The sequence below is a fragment of the Psammomys obesus genome, unplaced genomic scaffold (assembly GCF_907164565.1).
Source record: "Psammomys obesus unplaced genomic scaffold, mPsaObe1.curated_primary_1811, whole genome shotgun sequence".
Taxonomy (NCBI): Eukaryota; Metazoa; Chordata; class Mammalia; order Rodentia; family Muridae; genus Psammomys; species Psammomys obesus.
The window spans coordinates 31,724,988-31,748,397 of NW_026596046.1; the positions used below are offsets into that span (position 1 = coordinate 31,724,988).

At 48.0% G+C, this 23,410-nt stretch overlaps 1 protein-coding gene across 2 annotated transcripts in view; it reads left to right on the forward strand.

The window, feature by feature from the left end:
- The window catches only part of Tenm4 (teneurin transmembrane protein 4), a 697,438-nt gene that overhangs the window by 660,819 nt on the left and 13,209 nt on the right, over positions 1–23,410 (forward strand). For both annotated transcript variants that reach the window (XM_055623346.1, XM_055623347.1), the window contains 5 exons: positions 1,220–2,097; positions 12,235–12,407; positions 15,489–15,724; positions 19,353–19,649; positions 21,110–22,724. In XM_055623346.1, coding sequence (XP_055479321.1) covers positions 1,220–2,097; positions 12,235–12,407; positions 15,489–15,724; positions 19,353–19,649; positions 21,110–22,724 — 3,199 coding nt within the window. The remainder of the gene's footprint in view (positions 1–1,219; positions 2,098–12,234; positions 12,408–15,488; positions 15,725–19,352; positions 19,650–21,109; positions 22,725–23,410) is intronic.

Here is a 23,410-nt window from a genome sequence, read left to right on the forward strand (position 1 = left end):
GTTCATATTGTCTGAGTAAGCCCCAAATTAGACCAGATTTCAGGTGTCTGTAGGAAGCCGGGGAATGTCAAGGTGATGCATCTTCAGGTAGAGCTGGAGAAATGGCTGTAAGGACCACTGGGCAGTGCAGTGTGGCTGAGCCTCTTGGGGACGCGATTGGCCAAGGGTTTCCTTTAGTGTCAGCCCTTCCCAATGTGATACAACCAGCAATCCTTTGGTAAAACATTGGTCACCCCAGACCCTGACAGCTGCAGTCAGCTAGGCACCCACTTGAAGACTCAGCAAGACTCCAGCCACTTCCCCAGCCTGGCTTCAGAGAGGCTCAGTTGTGAGGTCTGCGCTCTGAGCCTAAATCCCACTGCAAGTCTCTCTCATCCCTTCTAGGAGAAGCCACTTTGTGAAGTCCCACAGGGCTCTGTATCCATCAGGCTTCCTGAGCTCCACTGTGCACTCAGTCACCCAAGAGTTCTGCCTGCAGGCAGATACTGAGTCAGTGGGTTTGGGGCAAGCTTGCCCTTCTGCGTTTCTGACCAGTTCCAAGGAGCTGCTAATGCTGTTGATCTGATAGGTGCCCCTTGAGAGCACAATCCAGGTGTGATCCCCAATCCAAAACACAGTCACTCAGGAAGTTATTTTGAAATAGCCCCAGTGTGTGGACCAGCCACACCAAGGACCTGGCTTAGACTCCGGTTGGTATTTGAACTCCTGTGTTTTCTGAAGTCTCTAGACATAGTGTGAATATGGGGCCAAAATAGAGACTCACTAGTATATCAGGCAGGGGCATGGTTTTTTGCCTTTACATCCCCCAAACCTAACTTGGTGTTAGTCACCTTCAGCCTTTCAAGAAGCTCTTTTTAAAATCTTCTGAACAACTCCTGTCAACCTCCGGACCATCTTCCCCTCCCTCTCCCTTCTGTATACATCATCTGAGTTTGAGCACTTAGTTGTCATCCCTATTTTCCCGATAGGAATATTGAAGCTCAGAAAAGCAAAGTAACTTGCCCAAGGTCGTAAGCGATGGCTGTAGGTTTGGAACCCAAGCCTGTCTCCACGTCACCTAATGCTTTTCAAAACTATGATCCCCCTTTTCAGTTCCTGTCAGGCTGGGTCAAACTGTATGTAAAGGTTATTTGGACACAATGGTGGGTTATTGGGAGTTGAGGGGTGGCTAGGGTTGGGCATCTTGGCATCATTTGAGTGTTGGTGTCTCCATTGTCAGGTTCGCCTGGAGTGGCCCACAGACTTAGCCATCAACCCAATGGATAATTCTCTCTATGTCCTCGACAACAATGTGGTCCTACAAATCTCTGAAAACCACCAGGTCCGCATCGTGGCTGGGAGGCCCATGCACTGCCAGGTCCCTGGCATCGACCACTTCCTGCTGAGCAAGGTGGCCATCCACGCAACCCTGGAGTCAGCCACGGCTTTGGCTGTCTCACACAATGGGGTCCTGTATATCGCTGAGAGCGACGAGAAAAAGATCAACCGCGTCAGGCGGGTCACCGCAAGTGGTGAGATCTCACTGGTTGCTGGTGCCCCCAGCGGCTGTGACTGTAAAAATGATGCCAACTGTGACTGCTTCTCTGGAGATGATGGTTATGCCAAGGACGCAAAGCTGAATACCCCCTCTTCCTTGGCTGTGTGCGCAGATGGGGAGCTCTACGTGGCCGACCTCGGAAACATCCGAATTCGGTTTATCCGGAAGAACAAGCCTTTCCTCAACCCCCAGAACCTGTATGAGCTGTCCTCCCCCATCGATCAGGAGCTGTACCTCTTTGACACCAGTGGCAAGCATCTGTATACCCAGAGCCTGCCTACCGGCGACTACCTGTACAACTTCACTTACACGGGGGACGGCGACATCACGCACATCACAGACAACAATGGCAACACGGTGAACGTCCGCCGAGACTCCACTGGAATGCCCCTCTGGCTGGTGGTCCCGGATGGCCAGGTGTACTGGGTGACCATGGGCACCAACAGCGCGCTCAGAAGTGTGACCACACAAGGACATGAGCTGGCTATGATGACATACCACGGCAACTCTGGCCTTTTGGCGACCAAAAGCAATGAAAATGGGTGGACGACATTCTATGAGTAAGTACCAAGATACAGTTGTGTTCTGTGAGATTCACTGTAAGACTGAAAACGAATGAATGAACTGATGGGGTGTGATTTTTCTTTTACGTATTTCACTTTAATTCAGGACTAAGCATGGAAACCATTCCTAGTGATAGATTCTGCATGTTCATATTCTAAGTGATTTCTCCAAAGAAAGAAATGGCATAGTGGGAAAGGCATGAGCTCTGGACTCATAGGTGTGGGGCTTCAGTCCCAGTTCTACTGTGGAGTTAATCTCTCTAGGTCTCAGTTTTCATACCTGTAAAATGGATACAGTAGACACCTACTCAGATTACCACGGGGACATGATGTCAGACCAAAGTATTTAAAGTGTTAATATCTTCGTATAAACAGCAAGGTGATAACAGAAGGAACTACTCCATGTGTATGATTTTCTACATAATTGAAGTTTTTTTTTAAAATTTTGCATGAACTTACAATGTTCATTACATGTCTCTCTTCTCAAACACATGATACAAACATCAACTGGTCTTTCTTTTAATAAGTTGAGTTCATTAAGGAGTGAAGAGAATGTATACCATGCTGTGCTACAGAAATAACTTACAGAAGAGGGGATACAGAACCCTTGACCCCTAAAACGAAAGTGATTTTGAACTGCTTGTTTATTGGCTTCTGTATCTAAGGGGCGTGGTTTGGCGCCTCCCTCCTCGCCACAGTCCTGCAGGTGTAATAAAGCGTTCACGTCCGGAAACTGCTTCCTACTCTTCATGCAAAGTACGAAGCTCAAAGCATAGAGGCCGGAGAGACGAAGTTCAGCTCACTCAGTCCTAGGCAAATTATTCATCTCACATATGTATAGAAGACGGAGGTGCTGTTTTAATGAATGGGCCTTGTAACATCTCTTTTTCGACTTAGACTTTTTTTAAGCTTCTCCTCTTTGTCATGTTCCAGACAACTGAGCCTGCTGAATATGTCAGCATTAGACAGGCTGCAGGAGGTGGCACAAGAATTTAGTCTTGCTGAACATCAGCTATGTGCTTGAAGCCTAGTCACTGAGCCAATCCTCACAGCAGTGGGGTGGGGGAGGCGGGGGGTAATATTTTCTCCGATACAGAAACAGAAACTGAGGCTGAGAGAGCGCGTTTGCAGGGTGTAATATAGTGAGAACATTGCAGGGAGACAGATATTCTAAGAAAGCTTGCTGAGGCAAGAGTTTTAGCTCCAAGTTGGGCTCCGCTGCACTCCCCCTGAGTTGGCACATCCCAGATGAATTTGAGGCCTTGAACTATACGGTTTTCTTAAACTAGATAAGCATCAGTTTCTCACAGACATAGAACCCAGTGATGAGGGGGTAGGCTATAATTGATTCTTAAATATAATTTACACTAAAAAATGTCACAGCCCTATGTACAAAGTTCACTAGTTAAATTCCTTTCTCCAAATAGGGGCCTTGTTAATTGCAAAGAAAAGACAAAGATCCAGGAAAATAGCAATTATCTTGATTAACTCACTGAAATGGAAATATACTAAATAATTCAATTTTCCCCATTGCCTGGTGGAAACTTCTTATACATTATTTAGCCAATACAGGGGTTTCTTTGTCAGAGCAAATCTGTTCGTGCAATTAGTTCCCAAGGTCACTCCCTCAAATCCCAAACTGAATCTAACTCATCACCCCCACTGTCACTCCACCATCCCCGAAAACTGAAAACCCGTTAGGACAGCTACACCAAAGAGGAGCTCTCCCTCCCTGTCCTCCATGTAAATCACAGCCACAGCTGATGGTGGTTCGCTACGATGCAGGCATGTGAGTTCTTGTGTGTGCTTGGATGCAGTGGTATGTGCCGGTACATGTACTTGGAGGCCAGTGAACAACTTTAGGTGTCCCCGGGAATGCCGTCCACCTCCTCACGACAAGGTCTCTCTTTAGTTTGGGGCTCAGAAATTAAGCTAGACTAGCCAGCCGGCAGGCTGCAGGAGCAAACTGTCTCCCCCAGTGCTGGGGTTACAGCGCTCGCTCCCAGGCCCAGCATTTTTACGTGGATTCTGGCTATCCCCTCAGCACCTATAGTTGATGTTTTAGGAAACAGAAACTGTTACAATTCTATTTTTTAAATAGCATTAAAAAAAAAATTTTTTTTTTTAATTCATGGTATATCAGAGAACAGAAACATTGATCCTGGGTACAAACCGGAAGTAGAAAGTAGGATACCTAACAATAAAAGGAGACTTGCATTTTAGGGGGAGGGATCCTACTGAGTGCCAGACTCTCCCCAATATCTATAACAGCACCTAGGGTTAGCAAGCCCCTGGGGCCTGATACAGAAATAAGTGGACAAGGGTCTCCCCACTCAGTAAGAATTATCATCTGTATATCCCCTCTACCTATGAGCACGTGAAGGCTCAGAACAGTTTCACAACAAGCTTCAAATGGTGCAGTTGGTATAGAGAAAGCGTAAGTCCCTGATCTCCTGCTGCACAGGCCCATCTTCTATGTTCTTCCTCACTTACCTGCATGGCAGGAATCAAGTCAGTGTTGGCTTTCCAGGGGTAGGCTGAATCATGGAATCTCAATGAGATAAAATATGGGAGGTTCAGTGATAGCTGCTGTTGCTGCTTCCACAGTACTGTGGCGGCGACAGTAATTACAGGAGCAGCACGCAAGGGAAGCAATGAAGCTTCAGAAAAAATGTCGTAACAGAGGTGGGAAGAGTAGAATTAGAGGTCGTGTCTGAGAGTTCGAGGTATGAACCAGGAAAATCGTCAGGTCCTGAGAGTATGGAAAATGGGCTAGGAAATGGGTTGGGGTCCCAGCAAGGTGCTCCAGCTCAGACTGAAACAAAGTGAGGGAGTAAGACACCAGTGCTCACTAGACTGTGGCCAAGGAACGGGGGGCAGACCGGGGGGTTGTCAGCCAGTTTCCAGCACAAAGAACTAAAGATCGTTCTGAGAGCATTCTGAGCATCAAAAGACTTGATAACCCCCTTCTCTCCATCTCTGTCTTGCTTTCTCTCTGGGTGAGGCTCTGGCCTGCTGTCTCTCTGGGAGTCCATACCCTTCTCTGAGTGTCTGCTTTCTCATTCTCTAGGCTTCTGTCCCCTTTCTCTTGTACCTGGTCCCTTCTGTCCTTTTCTCTGAGTATCCATCTCTGTCTCTCTGTTTCCATTTGTTTTTCTCTGTCTCTACCTCACTTTCTATCTCTCTCTCTCAGTCTCTTTCCCCTTCTGGCCCTCTTCTATGTGTGTGTGTGTGTGTGTGTGTGTGTGTGTTCTCAGTCTGTCCTCAGTCTGTCTTTGTATACCTCTTTCTAAGTCTCTGTCTAAAACTACATACATACATACACACACATATACATACATACATACATACATACATACATACATACATACATACATACATTCTGAAAGTGGCATTACTTCATAAACGATGACTCTACCTAGAAATTATTACAGCATTTTTAACAACAACAACGAAGTATGGAGTTTTGCCAGTGAACCATTGGCTGAAGTATAGTGTCTCCCTTTAGCATCACAAGGCAGCTTAGTGGGTTCAAACTCAGACATATAAAAGCCCAGGAATGCCTGTGGTGTGGGCTGTTAATGAGACAGGTTATAAGTTGATTTTCTCCATTCTCTTAACAGATTAAATAAAACATCTAACGTAAACAGCAGATAATTTTGGAGAAATTTGTCTCAGAGAGCCTGCAGTTGTGGAGAGTCAGGGTTACCCAGGCCCATTGTCTGTTTGGAAAACCCTTCTAGAACACTGCAGTGCAGTGAGTCTGTAGAGAGGGCACCACTGCTTTCAGACTTAGCTCCAGGTCACACAAAACTTAGTGTCAAAGAAAATGTCTTGAGAAAGCCAGATGTGGTATGTACCTGCAGCCCCGGTACTCATGAAGCTGAAACAGTTTGGGCTACATGCATAGTGAGTTTCCAGCCAACCTGGGGCTACATAGTGAGACTCTGTCTCAAAAAGAAAAGCAAGCAAGGAAGGAAGGGGACAGAATGAGGCTAGTTCCAAAAGTAACTTTCTAAGGGGGAGCAACGAGCTTCCCTAAGTTGCATAAGAGGAAGTGGCCCTAGCCTCCCATAGTGCCCAGGACAGCTCCTGTTATAATTATGTTCACTAACTTTTAAAAATGAATTTCTGCTTCAAGTTTAGGGCTTGCCACCTCATAGGTGCTCAGCAAATATTTTATGAATGAGATGCAGATTCAGGAGGGAAGGAAGATAATGAAGAAACACCCGCTGCAGTGAGAATACTAGAGATAGATCCGGCTCCAGCATTATCAATGCACCTGGCAGGACGTAGGATTCAGTTCACACAGTTCAAATAAAATACTCAGCTCTCAGTCTGTGCTTGAGAGATAGGAGAGCTACAAGGAGCATCGTTCCCAACTTTACAATGAAAATAAGCCCGACAAATTCATTAGTTTTCCTCAAATTCCTTCTCTAAGATCACAGGGCAAACAAACAGTCCAGATCCAAGGAGTGAGCTTCACGTACAGAAAAAGACCAAGTTTAAGCTCCAGCTTGCTTGGGTGGACACAGCCAGACTCTAGCAACAGTAGTTCAGCTGGGGCTGCAGAATTGGGGGGAGTGGGGTCTCATGTCTTCTTTATGACCCACCCACCCCCACAAACCACAGCAGGGATTGCTGCACACGCATGCATACTTACAAGTACATGCATACGCACACTCAGGTACAAACACACAGACGCACAAGCGCACACACACGTAGAGAAAACCCCAAGGAAGTGCCTCTCAACGATTGACGTGGTAGAAGGATACAGCAGAAGCTAAGGGGGAACACAGGACCTCCTTTGTCACCCTGTCTCCTCTGAGGAGTGAAAGAAAATGGCAATTGTGCATCCTCCTTAGACACTGGTGAAAATCCATTCAGCTCCATGAGAGGCAAAAAGGAGAACATAAAACCTGCTGCTGAGAGGAGCAGCGATAGGTCTTCAGCCCAGAGCATAGCCCTGAAGCTCACCTCCCCCAAAGCCCTGTCAGAATGGTATGGAACGCTCCCCCATCACCCACAGCTGCCTAAAATCTCCAAGCAAAAGCAAGAGGCAGAATACAGTAGAAAAGGGGGTGAGGAGTGGAGCAGCACAAGGAAGATGTCCTTCTGAGACAGTACAGAGGGGGACCTCAAGCTGAGGGTGGGATGACTTGGGGGCAGAGGGAAAAAATATAACAGCTCTGGCAAAGCAGTTTCTAAATCAAATTATGGCTAGAGCTTAATGCCTGTGGTACACCAAGGTTAACCATAGAAGCAGTGAGCCTCAAAGCCAGCCCTAATCCTAACCATTACCTCACACACCCTCACTAGAGACCTCGCAGGAGGAAATTCACGTCACCTCAGTCTCTGCTGTGCTACACAAGATGTCACATTTGCCAACGGACTGTGCAAAGGGGCAAGAAAAAAAAAAGTGTAGTCATCAGACTCACATTCAGATATGACACAGATGTTGAAAACACCTTTCAGGGAATTTAAAATAACTGTAATTATATTAACAACTCTAATGGAAAAGGTGAGCGGTGGACAAGATCAGATGGATGGTTTCAGCAGAGATGCAGAAGAAAAAGAATCAAATAGATATGCTAGAGATGGGAAACATGGCTACAGAGATGAGGAATGCCTTTGATGGGCCCATAGCTCTTGATGACACAGCTGAGGAAAGATACCAGGTCAATAGAAATTACCCAAACTAACACACAAAGAGGAAAGGATGAGTGCACAGAGGGGGGCACTCAAGAGCTTCGTGAGACAGCAAGCTGTCAATGTACATGTAATAGAATTCTAGAAAACAGAAAACAGGCAGAAGAACTACTTGAGCAAATAATGAGCAGGAAGTAAATATTCACAATTAGTAGTGGGCCACAGTTCAAAAACGCTCACAAAGTACCAGGCAAAATATGTACGCACACACATACATACACACGCCGAAAATTCTAAGCATGTCACATTTAAAATTTGAATTGTTTGAAAAAGGAAATCTCTGAAAACAACCCAAGGGGGGTTCTTTTATAAGAGGAAAAAGGGGTAAGGATCACAACAAATTCTCACCAGAAACCACGCAAACTAAAAGACAGAAGTGCAGAAGGAAAAGCGATCTGTCTCCTGAGACGTGATTCCGAAAGTACTGTTTGGACGAAGGCACCTACAGGGACAGGTAAGGCTGTGGGACCACAAAAAGATGCTGAGACCTGTGAGCACTAAAAGAATGAACAGCCATTACTAGCCTTCAGGCTAAGGCAGGAGTAAGACAAGTCGCTAAAGTGGCAGCCAGAGGGCCAGAAGCCACCCCAAAGATGGCGCAGCTATGGAAGGACTGAGGGAGAAAGTGAAGAAAAACACGTCCTGATCTCATCTCTTTCCAGTGTCTACCTAGGGAGTCAGACTGACAGAGGTGCCCAGGGTGCGATCTACAGCTGCTAGCCTGTCAGGGCACGAAGACTGGCAAAGGATAGCACTAGGATGGGCAGAACACCCAGCATAGACACTGACTGGCTCCGTGGCATGGTCCATGTGAGAGGGAAGGAGAACCAGGATTCCACCCCAGCTAGACCTGATACCTGAGCACTGCCTGCCCCTCGCCCCGCCAGCAGATACCTGGCTTTAGAACAGCAGTAATGAGCTTATGATAAAACTTGCAGATCTTACAGATCTTGGTTATCCTGAAGGCTGGAATTCATTGCTGGGACTTAATCTTTCAGTAAATACCCAGTGTGAGTCCTGACTGCAAAATCCACAAAGTGCTCTGGCTATGACTGGCCTTAGGAGTACCCGTGCTGTGATGCCATCCATTGCGGTGACCCGGGGCCAAAGGAGTTACCGTTACGGCTGGCTGTGTGTGAACTCTATTTACAAATGGCACAGTGACCAGGTTCTTTGCTGGTTACGCTAGTATTTAGAAAAATTACAGATGAAAGTCATAAAAATCATATCTTTGTTATCCAACCAAAAAGTCAAGATGAGCGAAAGTTGCATATCACAGAGGCAGTCTGGCATTTTCCTCAGTTGCTGCACATAGCGAGTGGCTAGCGATGAAGTGTGCAGTGTGAAAAGAGCCTCGGAGCGCCTGTGAGAATACCCTTTAGCGGTCCTCTTCTGAAAGCCAAGTTCACGGCAGCTCCATGAATCTTTTATGTGTTTTCTTTTCACTGTGCTGTAAAGATCCCTCAGAAAGCTGGCGTGAAGAGAAGTCGGTGGAAGGAACTTATGGAAAGCCAGTCATCTGGCCATCTTTACCTCCCCCCCTCCCAACAGGGACCTGGCTCTGCTGCAAATCGAGCTGCAGCTGGAGCCAAGCAGAACATCTTGAAAGCTGTCAGTCTTCTTGACCCACTTGAGACCTCCAAACAGTATGGTTTTTCCCCTTTAATGAAGAGATGAACACAAAGGTTTTTGTTTTTTTAAAATCTGAAACAGCATTGTTTTTATGGTCTCGCAGACCTGATTTTGAATCTGTATCCTTCTATGAGCTGTGTAATTTTAGGCAAATTGATCTTCTTCTCTGACCTCTGTCATCGCCACCGTTTGTAAAACGACAATGACAATCCCAACCCCGAAAGATGCTTAGAACGTGATTCTGGGTGCCTGACAAACACTCTGATTGTTAGGGAGGTACTCTTTCCTCGGGTAGAAGGGAATATAAGATAGATGAGTCCTCCTCATCAGACCCCAAAAATCAACAAAAATAACCAGCATTATTCAGTCAGTGAACGCTGCAGTGCCGAATCCCCGTGCTGAGTCTCTTCTAAGGCATTGAGGGTACAGGCAAGGGTGCTGTCCTTGAGGATCTTACATTCCCTTATGAGAAGGCAGTAAACAGGATAGTCAGTCTAGTGGAGAGAATTCCTTACAATGATGTGGTAGAGATGGGGTGGGGGTCATTAGAAATGGTCAGGGATGGCCTCACTGTGAAGTTAGAGCATCCCAGCTGAAACACAGATGAGGAAAGGAACTGGCTGTGCCAGCTTGAAAAGGTAGAGAGCATTCCTTACCGAAGGACCAGGCATGTTGGCATGTTGGGGACAGAAGCATAGTGAATCCAAGGTGGTTCAGAAGAGGAGTTTCCTGTGCAAAGTCAGGAGAAACAGGAAGGAGTCAGGTCCCGCAGCCACCCTTCATTCACACTGTTAAGCATTCCACGTTCCCACCTTTCAGCAGGGGCTGACATTCCACTGAGGACAGTCTCCTAGGATACTGGAGAAGTAAGAACTAAGAAGTTTGCATCCACAGGAAATGCATCTCCTCTTTTGGAGATGTGCATTTGTGAGCTAGGCGGTGATATTCTCCCTCATGGAGGAGGAAGCGTAGCTGCCAAGGTCACACCGTGGAGTCTGCCTGCATCACCACTGCTTGTGGTGAGACAGTCTCAGAACACCAGTCCAAACCAACCAACAGAAAAGCCATGATTGTCAGAACCAAGACGATGCCCCAACATCACCCAAACAGAATGGGGGCTCAAGGCAGCCACACGGAAGCTAACTTGCTCAGAGAACTGCTCTTTCCTGTTCCCTATACCATGCTGCAGTAACTCTCAGATGGCTTATGCCATGAAGAAAGGGTTCTGCAGAGGAGGCCCACAGGGCAGAGGTCTCAGGACCCAGAGGGTGGGAGGCTCAGCTCTCCCCACAGACTGAGGAGCAGAGCTCTGATAGGATAATCACAGGTATTGATCAGGAGGCTGGGGAATCCATCGGCATTTCTCAGGCTCTGGAAGATACTGAAATTAATGAATAGGAGGGAAAAACTTATAAATGGGCTTTTCCATTTGAAGTTCATTTAATTAAGACATTCAGTCCTTCTAATGGAATATGTGAAGACTGGAAATGACTGGGTTTGGGCTGTTGCATGTAAAATGAAAACCAGATCTTGAAGGCACGAGGCCTTTTCATTGTATCTTCCTCTGGCTCAATTTAATTATATGTTACAAGCCATCTTCCATAATAATTATAATTGTCTGCCCTGATACAAAGCCTGTTTCTGTTTGGAGACTAAAACTCAAGGGATAAGCCTGGGGAGATTGCTAAAGTATCAGTTAGTGAGAGTCATTGCCTCCAGATGTGTTTTCAGCAAATGTTTTTCATGTACCTACTGTGCTCCCGGGTCTGCCAAGTCCTGTAGGAGGCAGCGTGTGAAAGGACCGTGGTCTCTTTCTCCCCACGCCTACTCCCACATCCGCTTATTTGTTCAGACATTTCCTGACTGTTTTCTTGATGTCAGTCTCAAATGATGCCGAAGCAGGGATGAACAGGGAGCCAGCACCGCTTGGTCACGGTGGTAGTGGATGGCAGAACTCGGTGGCATGAATCCAGACTCTCAGCCTAGCGGTCTGACTCCACAGAGCTGTCTTGACCTGGGGCACTCAGAGTCCCTAGAGGGAACCGACTTGTACACCAGCCTTCCACTTTCTAGAAGAAAGCAGGGCAATTTCCCAGGGCTCCTCATGGTAATGCTGAGCTGCAGGCACGGCGGGATATCGTCTCTACTCTATGGACTAGGAATAAAAAAAGATTCAGAGAAGTGATTCACTTTCCTACTGAATATCAGCAGGTAAAGTCACATCTAGGAAACTATGCCAAACCCTGGACGAGGAGAAGACTGGAGAGTAGACCTAACCAGAAAGAAAGAGCAGAGCATGCAAAGCCGTAGCCTGAGATAGACCACGGCTAAGCCCAGCTATGCTTTGCTTTTTGTTTCTGTGATCACAACAATGATGAGAACTAATTTGGAAGAGGAATAGGTTTGACTGGTTTACACACCCACATCACAGTCCATCAGAAAGGGAAGTCAGGGTAGGTAAGAACTCCAGCAGAGACCACAGAGGAATGCTTCTTACTGGCTGGGTCCCTCTGGGTGGCACAGCTAGCTTTTTTTTTTTTTTTTTTGTACAGCTCAGACCCACCTGCCTAGAGATGGCACCACCAGCACCACCCACGAAGGACTGGGCCTTCCCACGCCAATTAAAATGTTCCCACAGACATGACCACAGGCCAGTCTGATCAGGGCCATGCTTTAACTGAGGTTCCCTCTTCCCAGGTGACCGCAAATTTGTATCAGTCTGGCAGCTGAAGCGAATCCTGACAGGCACCATCATGCTTCTTCTCGCTAAGTGTCCATCCCCTTGATTTCTAGGTATGACAGCTTTGGTCGCCTGACAAATGTCACCTTTCCAACTGGCCAGGTGAGCAGTTTCCGAAGCGACACAGACAGCTCAGTGCATGTGCAGGTAGAGACCTCCAGCAAAGATGACGTCACCATAACAACCAACCTGTCTGCCTCCGGTGCCTTCTACACTCTGTTGCAAGGTAAGTCAGCCAGAGCCTGGGGCTTGGAGACCCAGAGATGAAGACGGTCAGGGAAGGAAGCCAGTACAGTAGCTGTCCAAGACCAAGAAAGACGCCTCCTGCTTTGGTTTTTTTCTGTATTGTCGCCTCATTTGCAAAACACGCCAGGTAGAAGCTGGTAAATTGTCTCCCAGAGGCTTCCAAGTGATTTTTCATTGTCCCATCCTATTATCCTCTGAACAAAGGGGAAAGAATCCATTAGCTGTTAATCCAGGTGACCTCCCACTCTGCTGTTGTAATGGCTTCCAGATTAAAAAACTTTCTCGCTCACACTGGTGCCAGGGAGACAAAGGACAAGAGTAATTACACCTAATTGTGGCAGGGATTCGGTCATGGAGAAATCCTTCCAGAAGCCCGGGAGAGGTGTGTGCCTCTGCTAAGACTCTGGGGGGAAGAAGATCCTTCCATGCATCTGTCAAATCATCCCAGATATGGATTGCTCTTTTAGCTTCAGGTAAATGACAGTGAGGGAGTCTTGATAGGAATTCCCCTGTCTTGACTGTTCCCATGGGAAGTGGTGACCAGGGTAGCACCTGAAGCTTTGTTGGGTTTAATAACATAAAAGGAAAGCCAACATCACTTAGGAAAGCCCTGTCAGACTTTTCCCTTTCTTCTCCAGCTTGACACACTCCCAAAGCCTTGACATCGAATAGCAAAAGGAACTCTGCACTGGGTGTTGTAGCTCTATCTCTGCCACCTCATCACACCACAGCCATTAGGTTTCTTCTGCAGAGAAGGGAGACAGGGGAAGCATGTTGAAGGGATATGGGGTAGTATGTAACAGACCCTGGGTAGGCCTGAGGCAACTGTGCCTGCTAGAGGGGTCATTCTTGTTCTCTGACCCTCAGTTTCTTGATCTTGGAAATGGGGCTGCATTAGAAGTTCTGCCCCACAGAGTTGTTTAGACATATCTGGACAGCATTTGTAGAGTGACCAGCATAGGTCAGGTACAGAGTATTGCTCAGAAAATACTTTCTGGATTAACCAATTAACCAGCAAGCAGTTGGATTTACCAGAAGGAAACAAATGTTTGTGTGTTTGAATTACTGTTTTTGTTCCCAAACATAGTTTTTGTCTTTCAAAAAGCTGAACAAAAATAATAATAAAATAAAATAGAAGTTATTAGAGAAAAAAAGACAATGTCGAGGAATTTCTTTCTTTAATGAAGAGTTGGGACACACCACAGGGCATATGCTCTGTCAGGGTTATTAAAAGAAAGGAAAAAAACCTGTGAGCCCTCATCTGGTGAGAACCCTACTCCACGGACCGAGGACAGCAAAGCTGATGACTGATAGTGTGTGTGGCCTTCAGTCTAGTACCTTCCCTCACAGAGAATTGTTCTGCCTACCCACTTTACACTTTCAAGCCTGCTTTAATAAATTGTTTCGCCTACCCACTTTATACTTTCAAGCCTGCTTTAATAAATTTTTATTGTTTGGGCAACTTTTTAAAATTCAAAAAGTGCCGTATCTCTCAGTTTTAAAAAGTGCCACCATTTATTTGCAGCTTTTTGGGTAGAGGGAAATAGAAGTACAGTGTCAGCACTCACGCCTAGACGGTAAGGCACACCCAGTCCAGAGCACCGGAGTGTAAAGGAGAAAAGCGCATCCCAGAATACGGGGGGACATGGCATCTATCTTTGCCGGGTACGAACTACAAGCCTGTTTCACGGTCCAGGCTCAGGTGCTCAGCCTGGCAGCCATGTTCTTTCAGCCTGGCAGCCATCTCCGCAGAGTCTTACAAGAAGCCCTTTCAGTTAGTTTCAGCTTAGGTCTGCACTATGGGAAATAACGAGAAGTAACTGCTAATGGGTAGCAGCTTTGGGCGGTCACAGCCAACATTAACCGGGATCGTGTGAGATGGACCTCCCCACATGCTGGTCCATCCAAAGTCAACAGTAATAGACACATGTGCATTCAGCGAGCAGAAGCTCGACGAGATAAATTGACACGGGCTTCTTCACTCTTCAAATGGAAGCAAAATACAGATTGTCAGGGAACGATGCATAGCAACACTGAGGCAGATTTTAGCATCCCTGTGAGCAATAAAGTGTGGAAAGATGGAAGATTCAGTGAGCCTCCCGTGAAAACCACATCTTTTTCAAAGATGTATTTATTTTGTTTTATGGGTGTGACTGTTTTGCCTGCATGCATATATATGCACCACATTTATGCCTGGCGCCCATGGAAGCTAGAAGAAAGGGTCGGACCCCCGGGAAGTGGAGTTACAGATGGTTGTGGACTGCCATGTGGTTCTGGGAATTGAACTTAGGGCCTCTGGAAGAGCAGCGAGTATCTTAACCACAGATCCATCTCTCGAGTCCCCAGCACTGTCCTTTTATGGTTTACCATATCCTGGGACATGCCTAATTTAATCCAGCAAATACTCACTGAGCACATATGATAATAATGATGTTAACTGTCATGTTTTGAACACCTACCAGCTAAAAAAGATTTGTGGCCACTTCTCTCTAACTTCTTCCACTTAAAGTAAATCTTGCAGTATTATTTATTTATAGTTGGAAAAACTGAAACAAATTAAGTATCTACTCAATGTTCTTAGATAAATTGTATTTCCAAATAATGGAAGACTATAGTCATTATGAAAAATATTTATTTAAAAATATTTAATGGCAGCGAGGCACAGTAGCACATGTCTTGTCTGTAATCCCAGCACTCAGGGAGGCAGAGGCAGGCAGATCTCTGTGAGTTCAAGGCCAGCCTGGTCTTCAAAGCAAGTCCAGGACAGCCAGGGCTACACAGAGAAATCCTGCCTTGAAAAAAAATGGCATGATATGATACACTGGGCAATGAAAAAACTCCATAGTTACTATTTGACTCTGTAAATGCATTAGAAAATATTGTAAAATCTACAAATACACAACGTCATTTCCAGTGGTTTTGAGTATTGGTCTTATGTATAGTCTCCATCTATCTTCCTAGTTTTCTTCAGTGATAATGTGTTGTTTTAATAGTTAGGACGAGACACATTCAGGCCTCCATCCTGTCCCCTCTTGAGCATCTTTGCTCTCTTCTCCTTCAGACCAAGTCCGGAACAGCTACTACATCGGGGCTGATGGTTCCCTGCGGCTGCTGCTAGCCAATGGCATGGAAGTGGCTCTTCAGACTGAGCCACACCTGCTGGCTGGCACTGTCAACCCCACTGTGGGCAAGAGGAATGTCACATTGCCCATTGACAATGGCCTCAACCTGGTGGAATGGCGGCAGCGCAAGGAGCAGGCTCGCGGCCAGGTCACGGTTTTCGGGCGCCGCCTGCGGGTAAGCAGAGCCCAGCAGTCCCTAGCCCTGATGGTGTAGGGGGAATAGGAGAGTGACATTTAGAGAACCAGGTTCCATTTTTGTTTTTGAACTTTCTCTGGGACCTCAGTTTCCTCATCTTCCAAAAGGAGAACATGAAAGGCCGTGGGACACCCTTTCAGGTTTGACCTGTGGGAACATGGGTGGATTGGGGGTTGGCTCCGAGCTCCATGACTGGACTTGGGCACATCAGTCATCTTAGAGGCCCGGTTTCAGTCACTGGAAGGATCAGAAGTGAAATTCACAGTGTCTCACACAGAACTTGGCACTCTTCAGGGGTCAGTAACCGCTGCTGCTGCTGGTGTCATTGTGGCTATGATGATTGTTATTGTCACTGCTAATTTTTCCCCAAGTTTATTTTAGCTACTAAGAAAATAGGCCACATTTTCTGCTCTTCCCAAGTAAGACATCCCTTCCAAATGATCAAAAGGACTGAGTATGGTGGCAGGAAGATCACAAGTTCAAGGCTATCCTGGCCTGTGTACCTGATAGCGATCCTGTCTGTCAGGATGACCTTACCACAGCTGTCACTGTTGAAGGGAGGAGTGGCCTTAAGGTCTGGTATTTTGGAGCATTTTTCCACACGGGAGGGGAGCAGCACCTTGTCTGCTCCCCTCCCATGTTTCTGTCCAGTGAAACCCTGACCCAGGTCACACTGCTCAGGGGCCTTCCTCTCCAGTTTTAAAAAGCAAAGGGTTAGCGGGAAGAGGGCTCTGAAGCAGAAACAAGCGGATGAGCACTTGCCCCTCGGGTGGTTGAGCGTAGGATAAAAGAGGAAACTAGGGCTGAGGGAATCCGGAGCTGAAGTTCAGTGGTTGCAGATTGCCCGTCAATGGAAGATACAAAGCAGAAGGCAAGGGGGCTCGGGCCTGGCTTTCTGCCCAGGGCCTTGTAGAACACGGTGCTCTGTAGACAGCCGCTGAGCTGAAGGGAACCATAGAAACATCCTCACCGCAACAGTGGACCCCCGACTCCCTGCCTTGCAACCAAGGAAGCTTGTAGATGTTCCCATCTTCTACATGGGGCAATCAAGTTCAGAAGAACAAGTGATTGTTTCAGACTCACATAACTGGGAAATAGAGCCACGGCAGAAGCACAGCTGCTAACGACTTATCCAATCGCAAAAAGCTAGAGCCCAGAAAATCAAGTTTCCTTTGCACCCTCAACAGCCAAGAACTCAATAGTTAGCTAGCTGATGTGGAAACCAGCCTCCTACTAGTCCCCGCGGAAGGCCTGGCTGACTCCATTCCCTGCCACCATCTGTGGTCTCACTAAACCCTCATCTGCAGTCTCAAGAACCCTCCTTGCACAGGTGAGGCGGTGTGCCAAATGGGAAGTTTGACTTAGGTTGGGTTCCCGCTGGGCCTTGTGTGTAGCCCCCAGCAACTCCTCTGTGGCCGAGCTTCCTCTGCAGATGCAGGATGATGATGCACCTAGCCCAGTGCTGCAGACCCCAGGTGCTCAGTATAGGGCAGCGATTAGTGCTATTAGGAGTTTCTCTCTACTATGTGAACACGACCAGAAGTTTCCCAGGCTTTAATTGGTCCCTCTCCCAGCCGGAGATGGATGATACTCCAGTCCGGTGGCCACATCTCTGCTTCCTCCCAAAATAAATGGCCACCCACAGTGGCAGTGTGTGGAATGAGAATGTTAGCCGGGTGTGCCTCCCCATAATGGAGCTCATTTTTTATACAGCTGGGAATTTTTTTTTTTAATAAAGAAAGATGTAAAATAATCTCATCGCCGCCACTGCCGAGCACAGGAAACACAAGGTGTTCCCCCAGTGAACTGCTCGATTCGGTTTTATTAATTTTGTCACAGATCCCCTTCTTCACCAGGATCCTGGGGATGGGGGGTGGCTGTCTAGGTGACACCAATACTGGGGGGTATAGAAGGATCTCCCAAAAGACACTTTTAAAAGGCTCCCGCCATTGTTGCCAATGCACCCCCTTTTCATGTGCCTCCTCTGCAAGGAACAGGGTTTGAGATTCTGACGCCTCTGATTTTTCACTGGAATTGTCTGCCACACGGTTTTTGCTTCTGCAATTGTGTTTGATTACCCTAGGGAAGGCAAGCTTATTATAACCAGGCCACTCACAGCTAAAGCTGTCTCAGCGTCATCATTATCAATCCTTATTTTAGGGGCCTTGGCGTTTGCTTGGGGAGAGTTGGGGAAGACACACACATCTCTCCTTCCTCCAAGACTGACCATGCTCATGTGCCATCATTTAGTGGTAATAATTACAGCCATCTATCCAGTGCCTTCTATGTACCTTAAGTAGTCCATGGGGATTTGTTCACAAGTCTAGGTGTGCACACTCCTAGGGAAGAAACTGGGTCTCTGAGAAGGAAAGGCACTTGACCAAGGTCACACAGGAAAACTGATCACAAAGTTGAGGCCGAAATTCCAGCCTTAATCTGGCACCCTCCCATGCTCAAACCCTCCTTCCAGAAATAAAGATCCCTTAAGCCACACACACCATTTTTACCTTGTGTGACCTAATTATCTGCTTTCCTCTTGGGTCTTCTTGCTTGTCAGACTTACTGAGTGACAAGTAGAAGAGGCAGCAAAGTTGCCCCTGTGCCCTGTCGGGCCAGCACCCCTCCCCACCCCTCGCAGGAAGCATCAGTTTAGCTTTGAAGAACTAACATTTGGGAACAGCCTGTCTGTTAAGGGTCAGATCCAAAGGTTCCAGAGCAGAGTTGGCCCTGTGCATCTCCGAGTGTACATATATACTCACACAAACACACACAGTTCCAACGTGCAGCTTCCTCTGTACGAGCCTATATGTCTGACTCAAAAAAAGAAATTGAGTTGGTGGTGGCCTCACAGACCACAGGGACACTCTAGAGGGGCCTACTGATTCTGGAGGCAAAAGCAAAGTGCTCTGAAGTTAGGACTAGTTCCAGCCAGACTACAAGAAAAACCACTGGAGGTGTGAATGCCCCTGCCTCCCAGCAACCTCTGAGGAGAGACAAGAGATGTCTCAGGAGACAGAAGGTGACCCAGAAGCCTTGACTGTGGGCAAAGGCAGGAAAGACCCAACAAGTAGCAAGCATAGAGTCTCAGGAATGCCAGGACTCACTCAGAAACCCATCAGGTCTGTGCTGCACTCAGGAGAGTAAAGTCCACACTCAGTCATACATGAGCCACACATCTGCAGCTTCCCTGAGCTTGGTGACCTTGAAATCCACAGCACAGTGCCTAGCACACAGCAGGTGAGCCGGGTGCTGATTTGCTGTGGCCACTTGGTAGCTCTGTTTTTAGGATAGAGCTGAGAGGGACCTGACTTTTTTTTTTTTTCAATAAGTCCCCGTTGATGTATCACATGATAAAATTGTGTCTTCTCAGCCATGTTCCCATCACCCATGTTGTCTTTATTCTTACAATAGCCCTATGAAGCTGGCATCACTTTTTTTCCTCTTGCACAGATAAGGAAACTTCAAAGAGCTAACAGATGGCAGTGTGAGGGTTGATGCCCACAACCTGCGCTGCTTTCTATTCTCAGGCGCTTGACACAGTCTGTTGGTCACCAGAGCCAAGTGCTCAGTGTCCAGAGCTGTACTCTCTCTCTTATCTTTTCCTCAGGTTCACAACCGAAATCTCTTGTCTCTGGACTTCGACCGTGTAACACGCACAGAGAAGATCTATGACGACCACCGCAAGTTCACCCTTCGGATCCTCTATGACCAGGCAGGGAGGCCGAGCCTCTGGTCGCCCAGCAGCAGGCTGAATGGCGTCAATGTGACCTACTCCCCTGGGGGTCACATTGCTGGAATCCAGAGGGGCATCATGTCTGAGAGGATGGAATATGACCAGGCAGGGCGCATCACATCCCGGATCTTTGCAGACGGAAAAATGTGGAGCTACACATACTTAGAGAAGGCAGGTGTCTGTCTCCCTCTGCCCTGCCATATAGAAGGCTGATCACTGTGGCTGTAGATTTTAAGACTGCTATACTACCCAGGGCGGACTTGAACTCCAGGGCTCAACTGATCCTCCTGTCTTGGCCCCCTGAACAGCTGAAGGCACTCACTATTACACCTGCTTTCATCATTGCTCCCCATAGCCAAGCCTAGCCTGCTGACCTCAGAGGGATAAATCTGACTGTTGTAGTTTCCAAATGGAAAGAGGGTCCCAGAAGGTATCTGGATGGATAATGGGTTTAATGTGCTGAAAAGGAGGCCCTAGGCCAAGAAAACATGAGAGTCTTGCTGATGGAGAGGAGCAGGCTCACCCTAACAGGACTATGAAGCAGGATCAAGGTTGCTGACCCAGGACGAGGGCCTGCTCCCAGGATCCTCACACACAGTGCAGCCTCCCAGAGAGAACCAAGCAGAACCCTGGGGTCAGATCCAAGGCAGAGCAAGCTTAAGCCCACACTGCTAATGCTGGGTGTGGGCCTAGCAAATCCCCTCCACTTCCGGGCAGCATTCATCTCACCAGAGACTAGCAACCACAAATGACCTACGTCATAAAACATGTCGGCGTCACTTTTTTCCTTAATTACCCAAATTCAAAAGTTGGCCGAATTATGGGGGACATGGTAGTTTTGATAGCTAGATCTAGGCTGAGATAGAATATTCACTTTAAGCTCCACTTCTAAATCCAGAACCCTCACTTTGTTTCTTGACGTGGTCACCTGCTCGTGGCCCCAGCTCTGCTTGCTCTGTGGTAGATGTCCCTGCCTGTGCTAGAGAGCATTCCTGAGAACAGTGTTCTGTTGGAGGGTTACAAGGCAGACTATGGAAGTCATCCTCTGTCACCTCTGGGCAGGGCAGAAGTTGCCAGCGTTGTGCAATGCTGAGATGTTGAGAGCATGCCCTCCCTTCCCATTCCAGCCCGCCCTGTCCCGGGGTAGGCCTGGGACTTGCTACCACATAAAAAGTGGGGGAAAGGCTAAAACATCCTTCTCAAGCATGGTCTTTATGCCACAAGCACAGGGAAGCCACACAGAAGCTGTTTAGAAGGCGGAGGCTGTTGGGCTTTCAGACCACCAGGCTGTTTTAGAACACTCCTTGCTCAAGTAGAAAGACTGAGGTCAGAATTCTGGATCAGGGATGGCCAGAGCATCCCGGTCTCCACCCCTTCTCATGCAGAAGTGAGCTGCTCCATACCACAGAAAGGAGCAGACACAGGACTGCTGAGTGGACCCCGCCTGCAAAGCCACAGGCTGCGATTAAGCCCTGCACAGCAGCTCTGTCGCCGGCTGGCAGCATCCCTCCGTCGAGATACTCTGCTTGGGCGTCCTGCAGAGCCTCCCACTCTCTTCCTTGAAGTTGTGGGCACGTGGGTTGTCTATCCTTCTCCCGCCTCCTTCATCTGTGGTTTTCTTCTCCCTCCAGTCCATGGTGCTTCACCTCCACAGCCAGAGGCAGTACATTTTCGAGTTTGACAAGAACGACCGCCTCTCTTCCGTGACCATGCCCAATGTAGCCCGGCAGACGCTGGAGACCATTCGCTCGGTGGGCTACTACCGGAACATCTACCAACCCCCCGAAGGCAACGCCTCCGTCATCCAGGACTTCACCGAGGATGGACACCTGCTGCACACCTTCTACTTGGGCACCGGCCGCAGGGTGATTTACAAGTACGGCAAGTTGTCAAAGCTGGCCGAGACTCTGTATGACACCACCAAGGTAAGCTTCAGCTACGATGAGACGGCGGGCATGCTGAAGACCGTCAACCTGCAGAACGAGGGCTTTACCTGCACCATCCGCTACCGTCAGATCGGGCCCCTGATTGACCGCCAGATCTTCCGCTTCACAGAGGAAGGCATGGTCAACGCCCGTTTTGACTACAACTATGACAACAGTTTCCGCGTGACCAGCATGCAGGCCGTGATCAACGAGACCCCGCTTCCCATCGACCTCTACCGCTATGATGATGTGTCGGGGAAGACGGAGCAGTTTGGGAAGTTCGGGGTCATCTACTATGACATCAACCAGATCATCACCACAGCCGTCATGACCCACACCAAGCATTTTGATGCTTATGGCAGGATGAAGGAAGTACAGTATGAGATCTTCCGGTCACTCATGTACTGGATGACTGTTCAGTATGATAACATGGGACGGGTAGTGAAGAAGGAGCTGAAGGTAGGGCCCTATGCCAACACCACCCGCTACTCCTATGAGTACGATGCCGATGGCCAGCTGCAGACAGTCTCCATCAATGACAAGCCGCTCTGGCGCTACAGCTATGACCTCAACGGGAATCTACACCTGCTGAGCCCGGGGAACAGTGCACGGCTCACGCCACTACGGTACGACCTCCGTGACCGAATCACTAGGCTGGGTGATGTGCAGTACAAGATGGATGAGGATGGCTTCCTGAGGCAGCGGGGTGGGGATGTCTTCGAGTATAATTCGGCCGGCCTGCTCATCAAAGCCTACAACCGGGCCAGTGGCTGGAGCGTCAGGTACCGCTACGATGGCCTGGGGCGCCGCGTATCCAGCAAGAGCAGCCACAGCCACCACCTACAGTTCTTCTATGCAGACCTGACCAACCCCACCAAGGTCACCCACCTCTACAACCACTCCAGCTCTGAGATCACGTCCCTCTACTATGATCTGCAAGGACACCTCTTTGCCATGGAGCTGAGCAGTGGCGATGAGTTTTACATAGCTTGTGACAACATCGGGACCCCTCTTGCCGTCTTCAGCGGAACCGGCTTGATGATTAAGCAGATCCTGTACACAGCCTATGGGGAGATCTACGTGGACACAAACCCCAGCTTCCAGATCGTCATTGGCTACCATGGTGGTCTCTATGATCCGCTCACCAAGCTCGTCCACATGGGCCGACGGGATTATGATGTGCTGGCCGGACGCTGGACCAGCCCAGACCACGACCTCTGGAAGCGCCTGAGTAGCAACAGCCTCGTGCCTTTTCATCTCTACATGTTTAAGAACAACAACCCCATCAGCAACGCTCAAGACATCAAGTGCTTCATGACAGGTGAGAATCGAGGTGCACCCTGGGTGGAAACCTTACCCGTTGCTCCTTGAGAAAGCTGGTATGGGGTGACAGGTTCACAGGCTGTCTCTAATGGCATCATTTTCTAAAGTCTACTTAAAGAAACACTAGTCTGGACACCACTCTGGAAATAATGGGCCCGCCTGGCATCAAATATATTTGACAGTACCGCCATTCTTTTTTTTTTTCTTTCCTTTAGAAATTTTTGTTTTGTTTTGTGTCTTTAAGATGGGGTTTCTCTGTGTAGCCCTGGCTGTCCTGGAATCACCCTGTAGACCAGGCTGGCCTTGAACTCACAGAGATCCGCCTGCCTCTGTCTCCCGGGGGTGCCACCACCTGGCATTTTTCCTTTCTAATTTATTCTTCTTTCACACATTCCACCCGACTGCAGGTTGCCCTCCCTCCCACCTCCCCAGTCTTCTTTCCTCCCATACCTCCTTTTCTCCCTAGCCACCCTCCTTTCACCTTCTTCAGAAAAAAGCAAGCCTTCCAGGGACCTGGACCAAATGCGCATAATGGGCTACAATAAGACCAGATACATATCCTTACATCAGAGCAACCCAGCAGGAAGAAAAGGATTCCACAGGAAGGCAAGAGTCAGAAACAGCCCCTCCTCTCCCAGTTAGAAGCCCCACAAGAACACTGAGCTACACAACCATAACATATAT